Here is a 25,939-nt window from a genome sequence, read left to right on the forward strand (position 1 = left end):
ATATATATATATATATATATATATATATATATATATATATATATATAATTCTTACCTCAAGTCGGGTTTACAGAGGCCTTCAATGTTCAAAACTGCTTCGCAATAAGAAGAAATCCTGGATGCAACACATACCCCTGGACAGAACTTAGCTCCTCCTGAAATTAAAAAAAGAAAACTATTGCTGATATAGCAAAGCGCAGGTACCAATCTCCTGATTCAATGCCTTTGGCCAGGAGAGAAATGTGTGGTTGGAGGCAAGTCATACGAATGATGTTATCCGGTGGGAAAACATCAACTGATGTTTTCCCACCGGATTTCTCAAGGTACCTATTTAGAGCTGGGTCGACTATGGCTGAGCTTACAGAGCCACACCACTAACCCCGTTCCAAACCAAACAACCAACGACTCCGAGACTCAAACCCCTGACCTCAGGCTTTCAAAAGACCAGGAACGACCAAGAAACCAAAGAACGTTATCATTTAACTTTTTTTGGGTGGATAAGCCATGAAACAGAATATAATAGGCTAATAACGCAAAAAATAGGGAATTACAGGGAAGATATACCTCACTGGATCATAAATTCCCTACAAGTTTTATGCTGTTTGAGGTTATAAGAAAATGGCGAATTTATTATGCTCGGGAACAAACAAAACTTACAAAAAATTAAACATTTCCTACAATGTTGCTACCTGGACCCGTCTTTGTCTATTTATGTCCGAGATCAATTCCTAAGATTTTTCTTGTGGCTTTTTCAAAACTATGCAATGTTTAGTGTAGTTTCAAATTTTTGTCAGTGTTGCCAAGTTGAAACGTGAGAATAAGCAATCAAAAGTAAGGTTAGTTAAATTTGACAATGCTTTTCGTTCGTTAAAATTTAAATACTAACAATCTAATTGTTCTCAGGCAGCTAAATCTTCTTCAGCAATTTGGTACCACAAGCATTCAGCTAATTTTTGGGTTTTTTTTCAGCCACACTTACTTTTTCAATCTCCTTAAATATCATAGTTTGAAAACAATTGAAAGTTAGTCTTTTCCTGAAGACTCGAGCTTTCTTTCAATCATTTCATTCAAGAAATTCTAGGGCTTAAGTAGTATATTCAAACCCAGATTAAACAACCGTACTAAGCCGATAGAAAGCACCCTGACCCTTCCTTTATTAAACAATACAAATAATTGGCTTCAATTGGGCCCGAACCGCTAGTCAAATAGTTCATGGTAACGAACTGTCAAACAGTTCGTGGTAACGAACTGTAGTAAGGAGCGACCCGGCTCAATAGCAAACGAAACTCTAAAAAACGGAATTTTGATGCCAAAAGATACATCAAAAGAATCGAATTTTTATGCTGATCCTAAATATATAAGTTTCATCAAATTTAGTCTTTTTCATCAAAAGTTACGAGCCTGAGAAAATTTGCCTTATTTTGGAAAATAGGGGGAAACACCCCCTAAAACTCATAGAAGCTTAACGTGTGAGTTTGACTCTTTGCCACAATTCTACTTTTTAAAACAATTAAAAGCTTTAGCGTAAAGAGCGAGGGATTGCGGAGGGGACAATCCATTTCATATACGGAGTAATTTCTGTTCGTTTTAAGTTTTAGTGTCGCTCCTTACTTTCAGTTAAAAAAAAAACAGTTTTTTTTAATTTAATTACCTGAATGAACGCCTCTCAACTGTGTATTTTGCATAGCTTTATAGTTAGAAAACAGGTATGGAAATTATTAATTATTTATGTGTTTAATTTGGTTTTCTTCTTTTGTTTAATTAGCTTCTTTTACAAAGTTTAGTTCGATAATTTTCTAGGTTAACAGGCAATGTAAACACGAAGAAAGGCAAGAATAATAAAAACAAGGAGCTGAAATTTTTTGGAAAGGAAGGAACAAGAGAATTATTGTGTTAACTAGTGCGTGAAAACTTTCCCGTGTTGATTTTCCACATATACATGTCAAAAACAACCAAGAAAAAAGAGAGATCCGCTGCTGCAATTCAAAAGGCTTAATGTGAGAATTTTGTCAACCGAGTACTTTCATTCCGTCCCCTGAGGCTCTGAAACTCAGAACGCTAGAAAAGGGTCGTCACAGCTCTTAACAAATAGATTTTTGTAATCAACTGATTTTTTTAGATATCATAAATTTAAGAGATTAGTTATTATTTATTATTGAATTAAGAGATATACTATATTTTTCGTGCTTACAGTAGAATATCAAACAATGTACATAAATAGTTACTATAATTATTTGATAATTAATTATATTCAGTAGCGTAGCGAAGGGTTGGTTACATGTGGCATATAGACCCAGGGCCATGTGGCATATTGACCCAGGGCCGCATCCAGGGTTTTATTCGGGGAGGGGGGGGTAGGGGTAAAAAAAAATCATATACACTTTTGTTATGTTTTGATGAGCCGGACATGGTTCGAGGGGAGGGGGGCAAACACCCTACCCCCATTGATACGGCATTGTATAGACGCCTATAAATCTGGTAAATCGTAGCATAGTATATTTGAACTTGGCAATTCACTTTTTTCTCAGTTCTACGTCATCAGCTCCAAGACCAGTTGGAAACCATCCAAACAAGGATGCTGGACATATCATTGATATCCTGCTCATTAAACAACCCAGGGAAGTACACATGGGGGGGAGTTAAGCCCCCTAAGATTGCGAGATTTCGCCCATATTTCCAATGATTCACATGTTTGGGAGCTTTTGAAGCAATTTTCAAACCCCTCCCCCAAAAAGGAATGTGTGTTTTCCAAATTAAGTTCATTCGTGTGTACCATCCAGAGCTACTATAATAATATACCTTGTTAGCTGATAACTTCTTGACATTAGTTTTTGACATCAATTACTTAAGTGGTCCAATTTCTTTCGTTGTTAGAATAAACTTGGTATTAGTTGGGATGAAGCCAAGAATCTGTTCAATAGTTTAACATTAAGTTACTATACAAGGAGATAGCCCCACCCCATCCTTAAAAAATTGTATAATTTGCGCACTTTCAGATTATTTAATTTCTAAAATTGGCAAAATTTAAACTTATAAGGGTTAAGTTGGTGCTGAAACTACTTAAAAACCGACTTACTTTAGTTTAAAAACAACTCGCACCCTGTTTTTCTTTTGATTTAGCAACAAAATTACACCTTAGCTTCCACAATCTTGCTTACGCTTTGGCTTTTAATCAGAAGCGAGGTCACGTAGAAATAAATTTAGCAAACTTCCAGAAGCTTCAAATTTTTGAATGAAAGATTAAAAATAGTGTTTTATTTTAAAAAAATCTATTTAAAAAGTTCTATTTAAAACAGGAAACAATAGCTACCTGAAGAGAATTGTTGCGGATCAGTGGAAGAATCTTCTTTGCTAGTTGCAACGCTAGCAACGCTTGAAAGAGCAGCTGCAATTTCAGATTTGCTCAATGGCTCAGCAACACCAGTAACAACCTAAAAATTGATTTCCAATTCTTAATATAATACAAAATTATTTTCATTTGGATGAGGGACAAGCTAAAAGAAACAATTTAACGCTAATCCTGAACCTGGCATGGTCGTGATTTGGATCTTGGCGCTAATATGTAATTAAATAAAAAAAAAAACTAGTTTTTTCAACTGAAAGTAAGGAGCGACATTAAAACTTAAAACGAACAGAAATTGCTCCGTATATGAAATGAGTTGTCCCCTCCTCAACGCCTCGCTCTTTACGCTAAAGCTTCTAATTGTTTTAAAAAGTAGAATTGTGGCAAACAGTGAAACTTTAGCGTAAAGAGCGAGGGATTGCGGAGGGGACACCCCATTTCACATACGAAGTAATTTCTGTTCGTTTTAAGTTTTATGTCGCTCCTTTCTTTCAGTTGAAAAAACTAGTTTTTTTTATTTAATTTCTGAACGTTTTTGAATTAATTTATGTTTGATTTTGGCTCCCCACACATAAACTATTAAAATGAAATTTGCAGATTAATTCTTTTTTTTGGCTAAATGGCTTTCTCTTAGTTTTGATCAGACGATTTTGAGAAATAAGGGGTGGGGAAGGAGGCCTAGCTGCCCTCCAATTTTTCGGTTGCTTAAAAAGGCAACTAGAACTTTTAATTTTTAACGAACGTTTTTATTAGTAAAAAATATACGTAACTTAAGAATTAACTTACGAAACAAACTTTTATATTCTTATATCTTTGTTATGTATATGAGGGGGTTTGTCCCCTCGTTAATACCTCGCTCTTTACACTAAATATTAAGTTTTGTCCTAATTCTTTAAGAATGACCCCTGATTAGAAAGGCCATAGGATAAATAGTTGATACTTTAGCATAAAGAGCGAGGTATTTATCACCTCATAAATCCCTTGCTCTTTATGCTAATGTATTTTTAGAACCCTCATATTCGTAATAATCTCTGGTCGTTTGAGTTTTAATGCTACTTCTTACTTTTAACTGAAAAAACTTTTTCATTTTTATTTTTTCATTGTTTTTTTTATAGTAATACTTGAAAATCCCGCACCCTTTTCATTGAATTTCTCTTCCCCCATAACGTATTCCTCCAAGGAAAGATCCTCCCACATAGCCCCCTCCCCTCAACCCCACCCCCAAACCAAAAAAAATCCCCCTGAAAACGTCTGTACACTTCCCAACAACCATTACTGTATGTAAACACTGGTCAAAGTTTGTAGCTTGCAGCCCCTCCCCCAGGGACTGTGGAGGAGTAAGTCATCCCCAAAGACATAGTTATTATGGTTTTCGACTATGCGGAACAAAATGGCTATCTCAAAATTTTGATCCGTTGACTTTGGGAAAAAATGAGCGTGGGAGGGGGCCTAGATGCGCTCCAATTTTTTGGTCAATTAAAAAGGGCACTAGACTTTTTATTTTCGTTAGAATGAACCCTCTGCGACATTCTAGGACCACTTGGTCGGTACGATGACCCCTGGAAAAAAAAAACAACAAATAAACACGCACCCGTGATCTGTCTTGTGGCAAAAAAACACGAAATTCCACATTTTCGCAGATATGAGCTTGAAAATATTTCTATGGGGTTCTCTGATACGCTGAATGCGATGATGTGATTTTTGTTAAGATTCTATGACTTTTAGGGGGTGTTTCCCCCTATTTTCCAAAACAAGGCAAATTTTCTCAGGCTCGTAACTTTTGATGACAAAGACTAAATTTCATGAAACTTATATATTTAAAATCAGCATTAAAATTGGATTCTTTTAATGTATCTTTTAGCATAAAAATTCCGTTTTTTAGAGTTTCGTTTACTATTGAGCCGGGTCGCTCCTTACTACAGTTCGTTACCACGAACTGTTTGACTTAGACTGAAGTTGGGTATAACTGGTTTCGAAACTTAGACTCTACTTACGACCAAACAAAAAGTCGGTTCAGACAGGAGTCTAATTTTGTTTAGACAGTCGGATTTCATGCTATCGAGTGACAATTTCTATTTCTGCATGCAAATATTCGCCTCACTTCAAGCTTACGCACTGGTAAAACGTACTATTGGTCCCTTTTAAGATGGGTATTTAATTTATTATAGTATTTTAGTAAATTTGTACATAAGAAATGTAGCGTCAATTCAAAAAAATTTAGAGGAGGGGGCAAATACGTCATTTTTTTCGATAGTAATACCAAAAAAGGCATTTTCAACGAGCATACACCCAATAAAGGTATTTTTTTAAATCTAGGGGGAGGAGGGACAAATGCCACCCGCCAATTGACACTATTGTGCAGGATGATTAAACAATGATGAAGAAAATTTAAGCCTTGATAAGCTTCAGACGTGCCGCATTCCCTCCTTATTTTTTGTCAAACTATTCCAATACCATTCCCAATGCTATTACCGTACTATTCTAAACTATTCCAACTTCTAATAGGAGCAGCAGGTGTGAAAGAAAACTTGACAAGACGAATGATTTCAATCCAGACAGACTACATGATTACATCAACAGTAATTGTATTTTAGTGAACATTAAATTCAACTACAATTTTACTTTCAATTTCAACCTGGCCTAATTTTAAAGGAGTGTCGTAATCTTTTTCTGAAACTATGTAAATTTTGTGCTCATCGTTTAAAGTACTGGCAAGTTCTATGATTACAAAAGTCACCATTGCCGAGTCAATGTTTAGCCTACTGAGACAATTTTTTTTATGCAGCAGAACAATGCAAGGCCAATACTGGTCGTAAGTTATGGTCGCAGGGCTGTAAGTTATGCAAGTTGCCCATTGTTAGCATTTAATGTTTTGATGGAAGGGTTGGTCATATAAACTTTGGAGGGAGCTCATTTGATTGGAAGCCAAAAGTTATAGCGTCCTTTTTAAGAGTCAAGCGTAATTGGACGGAATATTACAAAGTGATCTTACGAAGGAATTGTTTTATAAAGTGTTATTATAAATTGTTTTATATATATATATATATATATATATATATATATATATATATATATATATATATATATATATATATATATATATATATATATATATATATGTATATATATATATATATATATATATATATATATATATATATATATATATATGTGTATATATATATATATATATATATATATATATATATATATATATATATATATATATATATATATATATATATATATATATGTGTGTATATATATATATATATATATATATATGTATATATATATATATATATATATATATATATATATATATATATATATATATATATATATATATATATATGTATATATATATATGTATATAAACTGTAAAAGATTATTTTCAAAATTAGGCTCAGGAAAAACATGTATGAAAAATTATAAATAAGTGTAACAGCAGGTCATAGTAAGACTGGATACTGGAAGCCAAACAATGTATGTAACTTCAACTAGTTCTCCTCCAATTATATTTTCGTTTTATATAATAATCTAGAGTTTTTCGAACTTTTTGACTGGAGACCCATCCCATAAGTAGGAATATTTTTCAAGGGGATTCTAACATTGCAGGGAAAGGCAAAATTTAAAAAAAGAATAAAACGACCAAATTACGTGATATGGGATGATCCATATTTATCAAATATGGGGTCAAAATTTTGAAGGGGGGCAATTTATTCAGAAAACCAAATACAGAGTAAATTTACAAAGGTATTACAAAAGTATGGAAAATCGTACATACATGGTTGCGTCATTATATAGCCATTCATGGGAAAAAGAAGTAATAAAAACCCCCAAATAGAAATATTTTCTACCACATATATAATACTTAAAGCATTAGAAACTCTTAATATAATATCTCCGCATAAAAAAATATTTCTCTAGTCTACTTTGAGGATCAAGCACCGTAAATTCTGCACCCCAACCCTCTGCCTTGTTGGTGTCCTTCTGGCTTTTACCTGTAATAAGCCAAAAATTGGCTTCAGGGATTCAGTAAAACTCCGTCTTAGTTGCTTCAATAATTGGTTTAAATTGAGTAATAACAAAAGGAATATACATTTTAGGCCAATGATATGAGTAAAGTGAATAACGCTGATAACACTAAAGTAGAAAATCGTTCTATTCATTTGTCTTAGCATAGAAGGCATAACTGCTTACAAGTTTTGAAGGGCTATTTGGTCAGAAAAAGAAAGACGCGGTCTTTTCTAGTCGTCTTAAATCTATATTAAATAAGAAAAAACAAGCTTTTTTTAACTGAAAGTAAGGAGCGACATTAAAACTTAAGACGAACAGAAATTACTCCGTATATGAAAGGGGCTGTTCCCCCCTCAACGCCCCGCTCTTTACGCTAAAGTTTGACTCTTTCGCTCAACTCTACTTTTTAAAACAGTAAAAAACTTTAGCTTAAAGAGCGGGGCGTTGAGGAGGGAACTTTTGATGGGTAAGACTAAACTTTATGAAACTTATATATTTAAAATCAGCATTAAAATACGATTCTTTTGATGTAACTATTGGTATCAAAATTCCGTTTTTTAGAGTTTCGGTTACTGTTGAGCCGGGTCGCTCCTTACTACAGTTCGTTACCACGATCTGTTTGATAAGACAAGGCAAAATCCGTTGTGCTTTAGGTTCAAAAGGTAAAAGATTAGGACGGGGTTGAAAGAAACTTAGCATGTATGTATAATTCATAAAAATTTTTAGTAAAAAAGCAAATTAATTGGTATTAGGCAGTTTATTTGCTACAAATCATAGGCAATACAGGCTATAGCTTGTCATTTCTGATGCAAAGGATATTATTGTCCTTCATATTGCTGGTGTTTTATTAATGGGCGGTTTTTGAAAGGGTACACAATAGCATAAAAGAGTGTATGTATTTAAGATGTTCGTTATTTTTGAAGCATTAGTGGAAAATCTTATTTATTCAGTGACCAATGGCATGTACATAATTTCTTTTGGGTAGGTGGTCAACTCAGTTTAAGGGGGGGGGCTTACTATAGTATGTACTTTATTATACCCATAGTATGATATCATTGTGCGCATTTTACCTGTTTTGATCAGGGGGATGTACTAAATCCCCCTCTTCTGACTACGCCACACCAATAAATAACACTCTAATGCACTATAAAATAACAACAGAAAGTTATACCTTTTCAGTCGTTTTTGTGGTTGATGGGACTTTTGTGGCAGTTGTTGGTCTGGTTGTGGTAGTACTTGCTTTAGTTTTCGTTGTTGTCGTTGGTTGCTTTGTTGTTGTCGTGGCTTTAGTTGTGGCTTTAGCTGTAGTTTTAACGACTAGAAAAAAAAATGTGAAGAAGCAACCGGACAGAAAGGCGTGAAACAAAAATTTTCAACCTTGATCTTTTCGAAAACAAACGAAATTTCTCTTTTCGTTTAATATTAATCACACACAGATCTTCTACGACAGTTCAATAGGCTTTATGTTCAAATAGGCTTGTATTTTAGAGGAAAGCAGAAAATGAAGAAATGTCTTTCATATTCGTCTGCTGTTATCAATGACCCGTTGAATGCACAAGAAAGCTATCTTTGGGCATCCAAAATAAAGCAAAAAGTTAGTCTTCACACCGCATTTTCCTAGCCTTTTCTCTTAGTGATAAAATACGGTAGTATATTTGAAAACTTACATGTTGGGGGCAAAAAAAAGTTAAAATTCATATTTTATAGCTTTATTATCCAAAAACATTTTTAAATTAGCGAATGGTTAGTCACTGTCATCAATAATTGATGACAGGTATGATCCAGGCACTTCACAGGTGGATGACGTTTGCCACTCGGATGTTTAAATTGTTCATGATTCCCTCCAAATATAATTCAAAATTCTTCGGGCTTTCCTATTGATGTTTCCTTTGAGCCTATTAATAGTGTCTGGGATATCCTCATACATTCTCCTTTAATCAGCCCCAGAGAGGATAATCTTCCCGACTCTGACCAGGGGAGTAGGAAGGCCATAAACTGTCAATCATCCCTACGGTTAATCGGATATCTAGAAAGTATTGCCTGTTCTCAATACGCCCGCATATCGTCTGGCCAAACTTGTAGTAGTCGGCCTTGTTGGCCTGAGTTTGTGCTTGAACATTCTGCACTTCATAGTGAAAAATATTCAAACTGATGTGGATAATTTGACGAACAGGTCTGTTGTAATAGCTCCCTTGATCTGACAGCAGTCTGACACACCTTCTGAGACCATTATTCTAACTGGCTTGATCTCTTAAACACGTGTCGGCGTTCTTGATGTGAATTTTAGGTCACAGATCTTGTTATTGCTGACTACGCTTCAAGCGTTTCTAAGCTTTTTGTCCAAACGTGGGATCATACGGCGATGGAGAATTTTCTTCCCAGGATATTCACATCAAAACTACCTCTGAACAAGAGTAAGTGATGTCGTTGCAAAACATAGGTGAACAATTTTTTCCTCTCTTACGCCGAAAAATGAACGTAGGTCCTTGGATGTAACACTAATTTTTGAAAATAGTCACTTCAGTCTTTGGAATTGCCCCAGCCAAGATTGAGTCAAAGTTTAGATCACGAAAAAATTAGAGTAATTATTGAAAGCTTAGGTAAAAATAGAATTGGGACAATCAAACGAACATAGCTGGCAGATTCGTCAAAACAGACAAAAAGAAAAACGCTAGATTTTTTGAAAAATTTAAGGTATTTCGGGAATTAGACTATTAGCCATGATAGCTTTGAGGGAACAAAACTGTACCCACTTCCATCCATTTTACAAATATAAGAGTATTAACATATTGTCATAAGAAATTAACCTCAGAATTCAATTTGCCTTTAAGAAAGAATTTTCAGCATTAAAATCTTTTGGATGCTAGTATCCTTGGTCACATAAATTACTGTCAAAATTCATGTAACATATGGGAATAGCAAATTCAAAGAAAACTATTGAAAATAAAACACGAATTCACAAAATAGTACCAAACAGTAATATATTAGATTCAGAGCTGTATATAAAATTATAATTTTCAGCAATCAACCCGATACTTACGCTTCCACAGATCTTACTACTGGCTGCAATCTTAGACTAGGATACGGTCCAGGAGTCAAATTAGAACTTTTTTCACTTTGCTTTTTCTGCAAAATCTATTGAATATACGCATATTCACACATAAATAAAACTTACACTACTTCCAGAACTTAACAGAATTTAAGAGAGAATAATGGGTATAACTTAAATAAAATAGTAAAAAAAACAACAACAACAAACTTTAAATAGAAAAAAAATTCAAAGTTTCAACTCCATGTCCGGGAGCCTTTATCAACGGAAAATTAAATTAAATTAAATGTAACATATAAAGAAAAAGAAAAAATAAAAGCAAAAAACACACAAAAAAGCAACAAACAAATAGATAAAACTCATATCTTAATTACTTTGGAGGTTATTAAGATGTGAGCCTTATTTATTTGTTGCTTTTTTTGTGTGGGTGCTTTTTGTCTTTTTCTTTATTTTTTTGCGTTTAATTTAATTTAATTTTTTTTCCGTTGATAAAGGCTCCCGGATGTGAAATGAAAACATTCAGATTTTTAATATTTAAAGTTTTTTATTTCATTGTTTGTTTCAATTATGTCCAATTTTCTCTCTTAAATTCTCTAATTGGAAAAGTAGTGTGGTCTAGGAAATTATTTAATGTTTTACTTGTATTTAAGCATCACATTTCAAATCATTCCCTAAATTAAAAAGACATATAAAAATATTCAAGTATACTGATGCATTTTCAAAAATTGACGCTTCAACATCCCCAGAAAAAAAATTGGAAGGTGATTTAGGCTAGACTTCTGCACAATTATCTAGAATGGTGTATGTATGTATTTAAGTATGCCACCAAAAATTGTTTCTAATTATAAATTGGAGGCGAGATAATGACACACTGTTAAAGGGGTGCAGAACTTGAAAAAGGGCAGAAGCTCTTTTTCAATGAGGGAGCCAAAAAGGGGACATTTGCCCCCTAGATTTTAAAACATATTTTTCTTCGGTATTTCATTTAAAATATCCTTTTTAGTATTTTTATTGACAAAAATTTTCATTGAAAAATATTTTCCATCCTAGCAATTTCTCAGAAATGGCAAAAGCTAGAGTTTTTAGCAGAAAAACCCTAGCATTTTCGGGAATTGGCATCCGTGTCTGCAAGAAGGCAGAAGCTTTAAAGAGAGTGGTACCACCGTGGAGGATTCCGCAACACATCAGCCCTATGTTGACGCTCAGCAACTAGGTTTTAGTAGTTGTTGGCTAAAAGTCTACCTTTTCGTGTTGTAGTTGTTGGTTTAGTCGTTGTAGAAGGTGGCTTAGGTTTAGTAGTTGTGGTTGTGGCTGCAATAGTTGTGGTTGGCTTCTCTGTTGATTTTATAGTAGTCGTCGTCACTGCAGACTTAGTTGTTGTTGTTGAGGCAGGTGCGCTTTTGGCTGTAGAACTTGGAGATTCTGCATTTTGTTTTTCAGCTTCCTTTGCTACGATGGGACTCTGCAATATAAATATTTTTTCAGTCACTTATAATATTTTTCAGTTACTGAAATTTATTATAAATAAAAAAAGAAAAAAGATTCCCCTGAACCTTTGATGGTCTAAAAGGCGTCGAATTGACTTTTCAGCTGATGTGTCTTTTTTACAGGAGTAACAAGCCCATCACTCAACCTTGCGGGAGCTGAAATCGAACCCTGAGCTTTCTAAAAATCGGGCTTTCTAAACTTTCTAAACAGCTTTCTAAAAAAAGCTTTCTAAAAAGCTTTCTAAACCCTGAGCTGAAATCTAACCCTGAGCTGAAATCGAGCCCCATATTTCCAATCTGAGCATCAATCCACTGTGCTACCACAGCGTTACAGCAAATACTTTTTAAGTAAAAGAAAATTTGTATTAATAAAGTAGTTCCCTATAATTTTTTAAAGGCAAAGAAATAAAACAATAAGTAATATGAGCCCTAGAGAGGTCTCCTGAAGTAAATAAAATAAGAAAGAAATGGAATCATTAAAAGATTGTTCTTTTTTATCTGAAAAGCATTGAAAAGCATAAAAAGATTACGAAGAAACCAACCGGAAAATAGCAATATAGATTGAATGTCCTAATGTTTGAAGATTGCAATTTTCGTCAAAATATAACGTTACTTTGTAAAACTATAGAAAAACTAGAGTTTGCGGCTTATGAACATAAAACAAAAGGATTAAGGTCTGAAAATTTATTTACCAAGATATTCGTCTATGATAGATATTAGTTAGACTTTACTTTTCTGTGGAACCTTTTGACAGTATATTAAAACAGTGAAACTATTGGAAATTTCTTTATTTGCTCAAAACAAGATTTTGTCAAAATTATTCGATATTTGAAAAGGATTTTCAAATTCATAAATGATAAAAACAATACGATTTTCAAAAAGGAAGTTAAATCGTCTAGTTAAAACAAAAAAAGTTAAGAAGAGAAAACACAAAAAAATAATAAATATATATGAATCGACAATGGCAAATAAAAACAGAACTATATTTTAAATTTTGCGATAAAAGGAATTATTGTTTCAGCCAGGGACGTTAAAATTTACTTGGTAACAATATAACCACTGTATTACTAATTTTAGTGTAAAAAAAATAGATGACTATTGTAAATAGGTTCAAGTTTGTTTTGTTATTTACCTTAAGGAGGGCTCAGACGGCGTTTGTAAAGTTCGTAAAGTCGTTTGCAAAGTGTGTTTCCGTAAAGTTTTTACCGCTCATATGAGCCTTGTTTTTTACGTGCGTTTTGAGCAGCAAACTATTCAAATTTCTGAAGCATTTCATATTTCACATTTCATCAGGATGAAAGTTAAAATGTCATTTGATGCCTTTTTCATGCTCTTTCATAATTCAATAATTGCTTCAGGGGCTATTTGTATCTTCAGCCTTCAAAGGGGCCCCAAAGGTATTTTATATGAATTATGCAAGAGCACAAAAAAAACATCAAATGACATTTGGACCCACTGCAAATTTGCCATAAACTTTATCCCCCCCCCCTTTAATGTGTAAATTTATACCCTGGAGTGGAATATAGACTACCTTGAACTGTCAACAGCAAAGTTTCAAACCAAAAAATTCATTGCTATTTTTAGTTAATAGCAATAAAAAATTCACACTAAATTGAAATGGTAGGAAAACAGTTTATATTTGAGTGGCCTAATAAAAAAGGTCTGAATTGTTCTTGGACTAGAGAAATCAGCATATCTTCAGTTTCCTGATTCCACATTTCCAAATCTGTTTAAAAGTTCTGCTCTGGAACTTTTTCCCTATTGGTCAACTTTATGACATTTACGAAAAAAGTTAACTAAAGTTTAACTTTAATGCTTGCTCACGTAAAGGTTTACGGAAGGTTAACGAAGCAACTTTACGAACTTTGCGAACAACTTTACGAACGCCGTCCTTTAGGATTTTTTGCGCTGGTAATAAAGTATTTGTTGAAGTTTTAAATTTTCGAGTATACTGAGGTTTGTCTGGAAAATAGAAATTGAGTGCTTACGATTAAACAAATTTCCACGTAACACGTAAAATTTAGATGCAACTTAAAAAACCAACAGTCTTGCTGTAAGTACAAGTAGCAAGTACTGAATTTTTCATTAGAAATAGGTATAATTTTTGGCATCTAAAATGCGCAGAAAACATAAGAAATGTAAAAAAATCTAAATGGGAAAAACAAAATACTAATAACGACTAAAGTTGGAGGACTAAAAGACTAAGATTGAAACGACCTCAGCCATTCCTAATCTACCAACCATTTCCTCGCCCACCCTTAGAGGACAAGAAAAAACACAAAAATCCCTTGCTATTTTTATCCGACCTAGTAAACTTTTCCACCCCTGAAAGAATTTGTGAGAGTTTCCTTTCAGGTTCTGCAACGTCTTACTAACCGCCAACTCGTTTATTTTAGAGAATTTTTATTTACTAAAAAAGCAGCTATTATAATATAACCTTCATTAACTTTCAACAATTCAATAACATTTTGCTTACCTCCGTAGTAGACCCAACTGGAAGTACCGTAGTCTGCTGCTTTTTCGGTGGTGATCTTCTTGGTGGTTCTGGCTTTTCTACACAGCATCGTAAAGAAGATTGAGGGCAGGTTACATTGTCAAGAACGTCATCGCATAACAGAGCAGCTAATGCATGAACGCACCTTCCAGGGCAGTTTTTACTAACAACAGTTGTAGTAACAGCATCAAAAAGGCCTTTAAAAATATTTAAATTAAAGTACTGATTGATCAAGTGACAGAATAGTTCAAACTTATGCGCTATCTAATGAATGAAAATAAATACCTAACAGATAAAAGTCATTCACAAGGAAAGGACGATGTTATCAGCCTCTGAAAATAATTTTTATTTTGGAATTACAGTTGCTAAAATCTAAAGATCGTCTGTAGAATTCACGGGTATATCTGACCAACCCCTTTAAAGTCATTTTTCGTTTTCCCATAGATCAGAGTAGAAAAGCCCCAGGACAGAGCTATCTCGGCGAGGAATCAAATTTGATGAATTCGACACGCAACTACCTTAATGCCTCAATATGCTCTATCTTGCAAAAAAATAACAAAACTAGAGTGTAACCCGAATCTGACACTCAGTTGTACTGAGGGCCAGTAAAGATTCAAACCGTTCACGCTCATCTCGAACAGTTAATCGTGAGAATGGAGCGGTTAGTTATGGTATGAAATTTAAGAAAAAAAGCTTTGATAACAGAATATAAAAAATCCACTTTGAACAATCACTCCAAATATGCAAAATTCATTAAGATTGTATTCACCCATCAAAAGTCATTGGCATAAGAAAAGTTTCATACATCAAAAAAACTGTTTTGAAAACCATAACACCTGTGTTAAGTTATAGACTACAAAATCAGGTTTCGGTATTTCCGACGTCCCTCCTCCCAAAAAAAAAATGGTACTTGTCTATTATATAAAACACACTCGCGAAGTGAAGTTTGGTGGCAACAAAATACGATGAAAATGGAATACTTTATTAGCAAAATTGTGATGGTCATTTGCGAATTATTAAATTGGGAGCTTCGGCGTCGGCTGACCGTCTCAAAGACAAAGAAAAGTTCATTATTAACGCGATTTTTGACCTAGTTCATTTTAGTTCCTTATTAACACGATTGACGAGGACGCCAGTAACTTTGATTTGACAAGTGATAGAATATAGTGTCTAACCATGGATGTTTAAATTAAGATTTGGGATTTGCCAAGGACCGAAGAACAGGCAATTATATTTTGTGTTCAACACTGCGTCAATGAACACACCATGACTTTGTACTCTTACGAGAAGCAAAATTTTTGGAATTGTAATACTGCGTTCGTGGAACATATTTCTAAGTTGAAGTTTTCACAATTTTTCTAATAAAGTATTCTATTTTCTTCATATTTTGTTTTTTTCATTAGCATTAATCAAACTTCACTTTTCGAGGGTGTTTTATATAATAGACAAGTACCAAAGCTTTTTTCGAAGGCTTCAAAGGCTGTAATTTTTCCAAATGTTGCTGATATGCGCAAAATTTCAACCTTAGCATTACGTGCAGGACATTGAGGTATGGGGGGAAACAATTTTTACACATAAAAGTGTAAGCTACATTAAACCTTAAAACAAACGTGAATTTTCACAAATGTAAGTGGATTGCCATATCACACCTCCCCAAAGTTTTACACTACAGTTACAATATGCCTGTATTAAAGATATTGTCCATACAATTAATAAGGCATGTGCAAAGAGCATGAGGTTATTCATACAAAGAATACCACTCTGTAGGATGACTACAAAAAACGTTCTCCCTGAGTATGCAGAAGTTTGAAGAAAAAAATTGTATGAGTTATTTTTCATTATTTAAGGCCATTTATTCCTGGTAGGCTGTTGAGCCCCATCCCCACAAAACAGAATTCTTACTATATTTTGAGCACATCATCATCAGGTCACCTGGCTATTTTGACACAGTAACATAAAGTAGCTTGGGGAAACACGGGGAGACAAAGTTTTCAGTTTCCTTCAAGGGGTAAAATGGATTTCAGGACAATTAAACCATGAACAGGTTCCAAAATTTTATTGGGAAAATGTCTGAATAATAATCCAAGATGAAGAAGAAGAAGACCACAACAATTAAGTTGGAGATAGGTGCAGATGCAGGGGGTAGTTTAGGGACACATACCCCCCCCCCAAAAAAAAAAACGTAAAAAATTGCACTAATTACGAGGTCGAAGGGACAGAAAATGTCGATGAGGGAGCCAAATTTTATCGTTTCCCTCGCCTAAACATTAATTCTGAATCCACCTCTGGTTGGTGTGGGCGGGTTTGAGATCACAGACACCAATGAAATTCTATTTGAGAAACTAACACTCGTGCGAGAAAACCTTGAAGGTTTGGGGGAAAATTCCTTAATGTTTTCTACTAGTAGAAAATATTAGGATCTGACTTATTTGATAATGATTATAGAGCCTGGTTTTTATAGGTTAGATTTTTTAGCCCCCCCCCCCACCGAAAAACCAGATTTCTATGTTTTTTTGACATTTTGTTCATTTTTCTAATCGCTTGTTTTGATGTTATGATTAAATTCCCCCTCCCTCCCCATGGCTAATTCTAGTCTTTTTTACCTGGATGTCCTATAAGGTCCTATAAGGAAGATAGCATATCATCCTTCCATGCTTCTCGACATAACTGAAAAGCTTTGGAGCGAAAAATTATCCAGGAGACTGAGAAATATGAAAATTTTACTGTTAGCAACGGCCACTTTTGCATAAACTAAGACCAATTGTGTTTTGGGCCTTCGAATGACAGTAAAACTATTAGTGCTAATATTTTAAAGATATGGAGGTACGAATTATCGTCACAACTAAACGCGCTAAAGGCCTACACGAAAGCAGTATTTTATTTTAGAGAGGGAGGAGGGGTTGAGACAAAAAAAGCAGGCAGATTATGGAGGAAACATAAGAAATAATGGGGAAGATCATACAAATCTAGATATTTTACGGTTCGGGAAAAGGTTCCTTAGCTACGTACCAGGACAAAAGAACGTATATCTAAATGTCCAATTATGTATATACGTATAGCCAATTATGGTCATTATTAAGTCTCGATTTCACAAAAGATGCACGACAACATCTCTAGATTAACAAACGCCACCTATTCCGCGCAAAAAATTGAGGTTGAAATCCATTTTTGGAATTCCATCCAGTGTCTATATTGTTCATTGTGATAGATAGTTTTTAGTGAAGCACATTATGATCACATACATGTGAGCCTGAAGCTATCATCTTAAATGGGTCAGATGGGTGAATGACAGAGAGAAGTCCTTGACCAATCATTGAAGCGTAATGTATGCACTATTTATCAACCGGTTTCAACACGTCATAATCACTTTTTCATTCCAAAACTTTTTGTCGCCATTTAAATGACTAGTAACTATCTGTGACCGACTTTCGTACGCAATTACCACAGATGGCTTATAGACTATTTTTTTTTTCCTCTGGTAAAAACTATGAATTTTGTCATATAGCTTATTATAAACTTTCTTTTATGGAAAAAGATAATATTTTCTGAAAAAATGTCTTTTTGTAAACTGATTAAGTTATCTATAAAATATGAAAACTATGGTACATCGCTTTAATTTAAGAGCTTTTCCAGGACTAGAACACTGGAAATGGCTTTAGATTGATTAAATTTTAACAGAAAACCTTTTTCCCGTTTCGAAAGCATCACTTTGAAGAAGTGTCCCATTTCTGAAGAATATTTTATGGATTTTTGTAAGCTGGTAAGTTATGCCTAAAATATTAACACTATGGTATATCGCTTTAATTTAGGAACTTTTCCAGGACTACAACCCTGGACATGGCTTTGAATTGAAATCTCAACAGAAAACCTATTTTCCTTATGGAAAACATCACTTCGTAGGCTTTCCATTTCTGCAGAATATTTTGTCGATTTCCCCTAGAAGTTGGGGCAATGGCTAATCTGACTTGTCCATGAAGATGGCTAATGCGTGAGCCATCTATGGTTTCTTTAAGCGGAACCATGGCATATATATATATATATATATATATATATATATATATATATATATATATATATATATATATATATATATATATATATATGCAGTTATTAGACGGTGCAAAAGGACTAGCGGTACATTGGGTAGTTAATTTACCTGAAGCGAAGCATGTTACAAAAGACCTTCGATTCCACGAATTCGGAGGTACTTGATTCTACATCTCTTGCAACTTCATACCCATATTAGTCAACTAAAATAGTTTATCTATTTTTCAATCTTCATAGCAATTTATATCGTACTTGCTCCAGTACCAAATTAAGCACAACGTACAAAAAAGAAATGTAGAAAAAAAAGAGAGAGAAAGACAAAACCAAATGAAAATGATTTTCAGTCAGCCAAAAATTTTCTTCGCTTTGTCTTAGCAATTTCTTGATATTTTTCATACTCCATGACCAGCCAGTAATATCTACGAAAGCATTTACAGATTAAGCACATTTACAAAACAGTAAGTAAAAGGCAGTATAGTAAGACAGTTTTGTTTCCAATTGTTTCTTCTTTTTTTTTCCTGATCCTCTGTTGTTGTCCAAAATGAGCAGTGTCGAGCTCTTGAAAATCTTTCAAGAAAAGTGCCAGGGCTGGTAATAAAACTTTTCAGAGCGTAAAAAACTGCAGGCAGAAGAAGCAGCAAAAAGAGGAGATTCTGGAGCCATGCACAGAAGAACCAGTTATGTCGTAAGGAAGCGACTTACAAGTAGAGACGATCTTTTCAGAGCATCTATTGGGGATGGTTGTAACAGAAAAGATTACATTCAATGAAGTATGGAAAATCATGTCGAGAAATCACTGAGCAGGCCACCCCTAGAAGAGCCCTTTGACATTCCAGAAAACCCTATCTTCCCCTTAAATATCAGCTCAGATTCACCTTCATTAAATGAGATGCAAAAAGCAGGGAAGAAACTGATGAAAGATCTTAACAGAAAATCACCGGGACTGGACCGCATATCTTCACTGATGATTAAGGCATTAATATTCTTTATTATTTTCCTTTGGCTTTGCTTTTCACTCAGATTTGGGCACCGGCCAAAAGTAAAATTGGATTAAACACAGTACACTCATCAGGATTTTCAAAAAAGGAGACGCTACTGTACCAAGCAAGTAGCGGGGTCTAAGTCTACATGAATACCAGGGATGATGCTCTTGAAGATCCGCAGACATCTCCGGCAACGCCTAGGGGAAGAACAATATGGCTTCTGGCCAAACCGCTAATGTGCAGACTTTGTATACACGCTTAGACTTCTAACTGAAGAAAGAAGAGAGTGGTGTTAGAAGATCATTGTGGACTTAGAGAAGGCCTTCGACTCCGAAGATCGCAAAAGTTCATGGAGGATTCTCATCCGTTATAGAGTCCCTGATAGAATAGTGACGATTAGTATCACCATGAATAGGGTTGGTGAATGTTACCTGAAGATACCAGAGGACCAAAACCCGCCTGGTCTACGTGGCTGTTTAGTAGTGCCTTTAAATCAAAGTTTTTTTTTTTTTAATTTCCCAGTCTAAAAAGTACATTTCAGGTCAGCGGCCAGGACAGATTTTCTGGAAAGAGAGGTTTAGAGCTAGAGTCTTTACGGTCTCTTTTTGCCATTATTTATTATTGCGCAATGCTTGCCTAGAACCACTAAACTGTTTCAACAGAGGCTAGATTTGAGCGTAAACATTGGAAAATCCAGCATGGGATGCATAGCCCTCTCCTCTTAGTATGGCAGAATAAAAATACAATGGAGTAATCCATATCCTCTCTCCTCTTAGGATGACAGAATAAAAATACAAATGGATTATAACTTCTAATGTTCTACAAAATCTATTAGGCTTATAGCCTACTTACCCAACAATGGGAGTTCATTTTCCTCGGTATTTTGTATATTTGTGGTTTAAAAATACCCCTTAAGCATCTCTACGCAAAATTTCTACAGTTTCTATTGATACACGTGTTAAGCAAAGGTAAAATATTTTCGTCAATGATATAAGAGTAGACCTCTTCATGACAAGCTTCTATCTGAAGTAATGCAGTACCATACACGGTACGCTACTTTGAAGATGTTACCAGACTGAAAATCTCCCCTGTATTGACGTTCAGCCCCAGGGATTGAAACTGGAGCGAGGGGGTATGCAGCCTAAAAAAAATTTCCAATGGTGTAAAATTTCGAAAGGTTTTTCGGGCGAGTCATATTTTATATGAATGTTACTGCAAATTTTTGGACTTCCAAGAAGGTCAAGTGCCAACTTGGAACCTCTAGCTCACTCTCGGACCTAAAATTTAACATAAGATGAAATACCAAAGACCACTAAATATTTAACAGAACGATAAATATTCAGTGGCTGGCCATTTTTGAGGGAACATGCTAAACAAATAAAAATAGAACCATTAAATTCCTTATTGGTAAATATTTACTATATCCCATAGATGGCATAGGGACAAGCTGAACTCACATCCAAATCCCTTTTCTCAAATTGTTTTCCAAATATGTTAATCGCTTTACTCATAAATGCACCCCCCCCCGTTCATGGTCCCATATATAGTCCTAATAATGTATTTCTCCATTACACCAATGTGATATAATGCATAATATTCTAAATGTTATTTGAAATAATCCTAAGAAGTGGACAATAATGGAAGGAGACATGATAATCTGATTACCAAACACGCCCTTCATATTATATTTGGGATCACCAGCCACGCCAGGGACGGGGCGCATTTGTAAGATAATTGATTATTATATAGGTGAAAGAATCGAGTATTGTGTTCACCTTGTCCCCATACCCAATTGTGGAATCTCGTATATATTTACCTCCTTATTATATGCTATTTTCAAAATACTATTGTCACTTTTCTAAAAATGCGCCCCTCCCCCTAATAATCCCTGGTATAGCCATAGGATAATATAGTATTTATAATCACGATTATATTGTTCCTCACTAGGGCGAAACTAAATTGCATAGAACTAAGAGTGGAGAAAACCCGTTTAAAACAAGAGCTAAGAGCTCCTATGGCACTTGTGAAGAGGCAAGAAAAGCTAAGAGCCAAGAGCTCATATGGTATGAGCTCTAATAAAATTCTAAGAATCAACAGACTGATTTAAAAGGAAAATCGGAGGCTTAATGCCGGTCGAGATTTAAGATAAGAGCTCTGAGTCACGATGTCCTTCTAAATATCAAATTTCATTGAGATCCGATCACCTATTCGTAAGATAAAAATACCCCGATTTTCACGTTTTCCAAGAATTCCGGATTCTCCCTCCAACTCCCCCCAATGTCAGAGGATCTGGTTGGAATTTAAAATACGAGCTTTAAAGCGCAAGATCCTTCTAAGTATCAAAATTCATTAAGATCTGGTCACCCGTTCGTAAGTTACCAATACCTCATTTTTTCCGAAATACCCCCCCCCCCCAACTCCACTAAAAAGAGCGGATTCGGTCCGGTTATGTCAGTCACGTATCTTAGACTTGTTTTTATTCTTCCCATCCAATTTCATCCTGATCTATCCGCTTTAAGTATTTTCTAAGATTTCCGGCCCCCCCCGCCCAACTGCCCCCCAATGACGCTGGATCCGGTTGAGATTTAGAATAAGAGATTTGAGTTACGAGGTCCTTCCTAAATATGAAGTTTCATGAAGATCCGATCACTCCTTGGTAAGTTAAAAATACGTCATTTTTTCTAATTTTCATAATTAACACCACCCCCCACCCCAATAGAGCGGATCCGTTCCAATTATGTCAATAACGTATCTACGACTTCTGCTTATTTTTTCCACCAAGTTTCATTCCGATCCCTCCACTCTAAGCGTTTTCCATGATTTTAGGTTCCCCCCAAACTCCCCCCAATGTCACCAGATCCGGCCGGTATTTAAAATAAGAGCTTTGAGACACGATATCTTTCTAAATATAAAATTTCATTGAGATCCGATCACCCGTTCGTAAGTTAAAAATACCTCATTTTTCTAATTTTTCAGAATTAACCAGCCCCCACTCCCCCCAGATGGTCAAATCGGGAAAATGACTATTTCTAATTTAATCTGGTCCGGCCCCTGATAAGCCTGCCAAATTTCATTGTCCTAGCTTACCTGGAAGTGCCTAAAGTAGCAAAACCGGGACCGACAGACAGACAGACCGACAGAATTTGCCATTGCTGTATGTCACTTGGTTAATACCAAGTGCCATAAAAAAAGGAATATAAAGGGAGAAGAGGAAGATAGACTGCATTGCCGAAAAATAGATCATGATATTTGGAAAGAGCACAAAATAAGGAATCAAATGGTATTACTCTTATTTGTTTAGTGTGTTTCTTCAGAAGCAGCCAACCACTAAATATAAACTGCAGAATACTGATTTTCTGGTATTCTCAATGAAATAAATAAAAAACGACGAATTTTTTCCCCTTCTTAGATTTTTGAAAAATGCATTTGCCCCTAGCCCCCCCCCCCTTCAGATTTCCTAATATTGATGGCACTACTTATGGGGCAGGAACGGGTAAATGTTTACTTTCGTTTCAAGTGCTCTAAACTGGAAACTATGCTGCGAGGCAGCATGGTTTCCAGTTTAGAGCACTTCGAAATGCTGATTCTAGAAGCGCATCCATGTCTGGTTAGCCCTCCTCTTCCATAAGGCAAACTAAAAATGCGTTAAGTGGGCTTGCTTACTGGTAACATTACCTATAGAGCGAAGCGTATTAGTCTATGAGCCCCGCGGGCAGAGGAGCGAGGTCAGTATTCTATATTTATTTAATAAACCTCGTTTAAGGTTCTTTTTTTTATTTTATCACTCTTTGTTGAGTAAATATAGAATACAGACCTCGCCCTACTGCCCGCAGGGCTTCTGGACTAATATTCTTCGCTCTATAGGTAATTGTACCTGTAAGCAAGCCCAGTTTATACATTTTTAGTTAGCCCATGGAGGAGGAGGGTCAACCAGATATAGGTGCGCTTTTCTAATAATGACAAGAAAACAATATGTGATCGTCAGAATCTTGCTATATGCAGTAACAAGCACTTTAGAGCCCTTGGAACGAAAGTGAACATTTACCCAGGAACGAAATACGGTAAAGCTCTAGTTTCAGGGATGGGTCTACAGAATAAAGTATGTCCTGGGAGTATATTTTGAAGTACATACCTCCACTCCTTCTCCCTCTAGAGGACCCTGACCTTTGATGAACTTTAAAAATCTTGTGTTATAAAAGTGAAAACTTGCAAAATAGATCTTCTGCTTAAATGAAGTACAACCGAACGGCTTTCCTTAATCCCAATTTGTAAGGTCTCAATTTCAAAGATCTGCAAATACATTTCCTAAATTTAGAAGAAAAAAAACATTTTTGCGGCTTAAAATTCCTCTCAAGTAACAGAAATTACATTTACAGAACTAAAACCAATGACAAAGAAACTGGTAAATAAAAATTTAGGTAAAATATTGTTTTACTAAAATTTAATAGGCATAGTATAGGTATAGGGGTAAACTACTTTAAAATACCTTCCCGGGACATACTTTAGCCTGTAGACCCATCCCTGAAAATTTCCTTTTTATAACCTAAACCCTTTCCGAGATAGCAAGAAGTCAATTAACTAGAATTTTACCGGTATAGGACCTGTACAGTAGGCAAACTTTCTCAGACTTGGAATTTGCAATAGGGTTAACATAGAAGCATGGCAATACCTTGCCAAAGTATGTCTTTGGCTTTAGATTCATTACTGAAAGTTTCATTTTCCTAACCTAACCCCTTTCCAAGACAGCGAAAGTAGCTAAACTAGAATATTACCCGAAATTCAAAAGCAAATATGTCATTGAATTTCCCAAATCATAAGGCAACTAATCTACTGTATAAAATAAAGCAACAGAGATCTTACCTGATAGTAGGCTTGAAGCTAAACTTCCTGTCGATTGAGCAGGCTTATTTTGTCTCTCAGTTTCAGTAACATTCCCATCATCAGCGTATATTAATCCAGCACAAATAATTATCACAATAGCCTGTAACTTCATTTTGGTCTAATCACTTCAAATGAGCTAATACCGCTCAGAAACCCATACCCTTATCGTTGTACAATACTTCGTAAGACTGATACTCAGATTTAGGTTGATCAGGTGTGATCCAACGGTAAATTGTGACGTCGGTAAAGCCTTTAAGGTACGCTTTTTATACAGGCGAACCTGAAATTTGATTTCTGAGTCTGAGTATTTATACGGATTTTTTTTTTAGAAGACTAATATAGTCACTTCCGATGACTTACTTAAACAAAATTCGCTTTAGTAATTCACTTTTCATTAGGGTTCGAGGTCAAACTTGAATAATTCTGACAAATTGCAAGAAAACAAGCTACGAGATAAACAAGGGTTTATAACCGCTGGAATAAACATCCTTCAACATTATAATACTGGTTCTTTGAGTAAATAAATAGTTACTACCGCTCTATAGACCCATGCACAAGAAAGAAAATACTTCCGGCTCATACCCCTTTTTTCTCCAAAAGTCTTTTGCATTTTTAAGCAATTTATGTTTAGGTCCGAATTGTTCTGATAATTTCCAAAAAAGCTACTTATTTATAATACCAAACACACTTTTGAAGTTAGGTTAATCACAGTAATATATATAGAAATATGATGAGAATTTAATACCGTTAAAACAATGATGTTTGGTATAGTATGTAAGTACCCAAAAAATACTAAAACACCATTACAAACGCAAAAAAAAAACCAGCTAAATATTCGGCCAAGGAAGCTTTGCTTGTTATGCGCCATTTAGAATGTGGGTTTTAAAATTCCTCAAGTTAATTGAATTTTTCATTTTTAGAGTTTTGGTTTCATTGATAAGGGCCACTCTTACAATGTTTTACTATATGGAGGTTATTGTTCTCTAGTTTGATCACTGTTTTTACATTCATATTCAATATTATATATATATATATATATATATATATATATATATATATATATATATATATATATATATATATATATATATATATAAAGTTTTTGACTACGTAAAACTTGCGAATATACAACATTCTTCGCTGTCCCATTGTCTGTGCATGTAAATAAATTGTCAGGTTTACCGACTCTTGAACATGCAACATATAATTGTCCATGGGAAAAACAACCCTTATTCAGATCTATACCGTATTTTTCTAATAATTGCCCTTGAGCTTTGTTGATGGTGATTGCTAATCGAATATTCCCTGTGTCCCCGTCGTCATTTATATATCCCCCCTGTCCCCCTCCCCGGCGTCCCCGTTGTAGTTGTGTTCCTGTGTCCCGGTCGTCATTTATATTCCCTGTGTCCCGGTCGTCATTTGTGTCCCGGTCTGTAATTTCTTTTTGAGTGTCCCGGTCGTCATTTATATTCCCTGTGTCCCAATCGTCATTTGTGTCCCGGTGTCCCGGTCTGTAATTTCTCTTTGTGTGTCCCGGGCGTCATTTATATTCTTTGTGTCCCGGTCTGTAATATCATAAAGTTTTCAATGGCTCTGGTGGTGCAGCCAGTTGAGGAAGTTTAACTTGGAGCACAA

The 25,939-nt window shown here is 35.0% G+C and overlaps 1 protein-coding gene and 1 long non-coding RNA gene across 2 annotated transcripts in view; one reads left to right on the plus strand and one right to left on the minus strand.

Annotated features, from left to right (window-relative positions):
- Positions 1 to 25,939, plus strand: part of LOC136036309 (uncharacterized) — a 487,034-nt gene that overhangs the window by 343,565 nt on the left and 117,530 nt on the right. The gene's annotated exons all lie outside the window — the stretch shown is intronic.
- On the minus strand, positions 20 to 24,514 carry LOC136036293 (protein masquerade-like). The gene is made up of 6 exons (XM_065718438.1): positions 24,284 to 24,514; positions 14,376 to 14,590; positions 11,655 to 11,874; positions 8,535 to 8,680; positions 3,311 to 3,431; positions 20 to 155 (listed from the first exon to the last, which is right to left on the minus strand). Exons 1-6 carry the CDS (start codon positions 24,414 to 24,416, stop codon positions 52 to 54), a joined length of 939 nt encoding a protein of 312 aa, XP_065574510.1. The 5' UTR covers positions 24,417 to 24,514; the 3' UTR covers positions 20 to 51.

The sequence above is a fragment of the Artemia franciscana genome, chromosome 15, assembly GCF_032884065.1.
Source record: "Artemia franciscana chromosome 15, ASM3288406v1, whole genome shotgun sequence".
NCBI classification, from domain to species: domain Eukaryota; kingdom Metazoa; phylum Arthropoda; class Branchiopoda; order Anostraca; family Artemiidae; genus Artemia; species Artemia franciscana.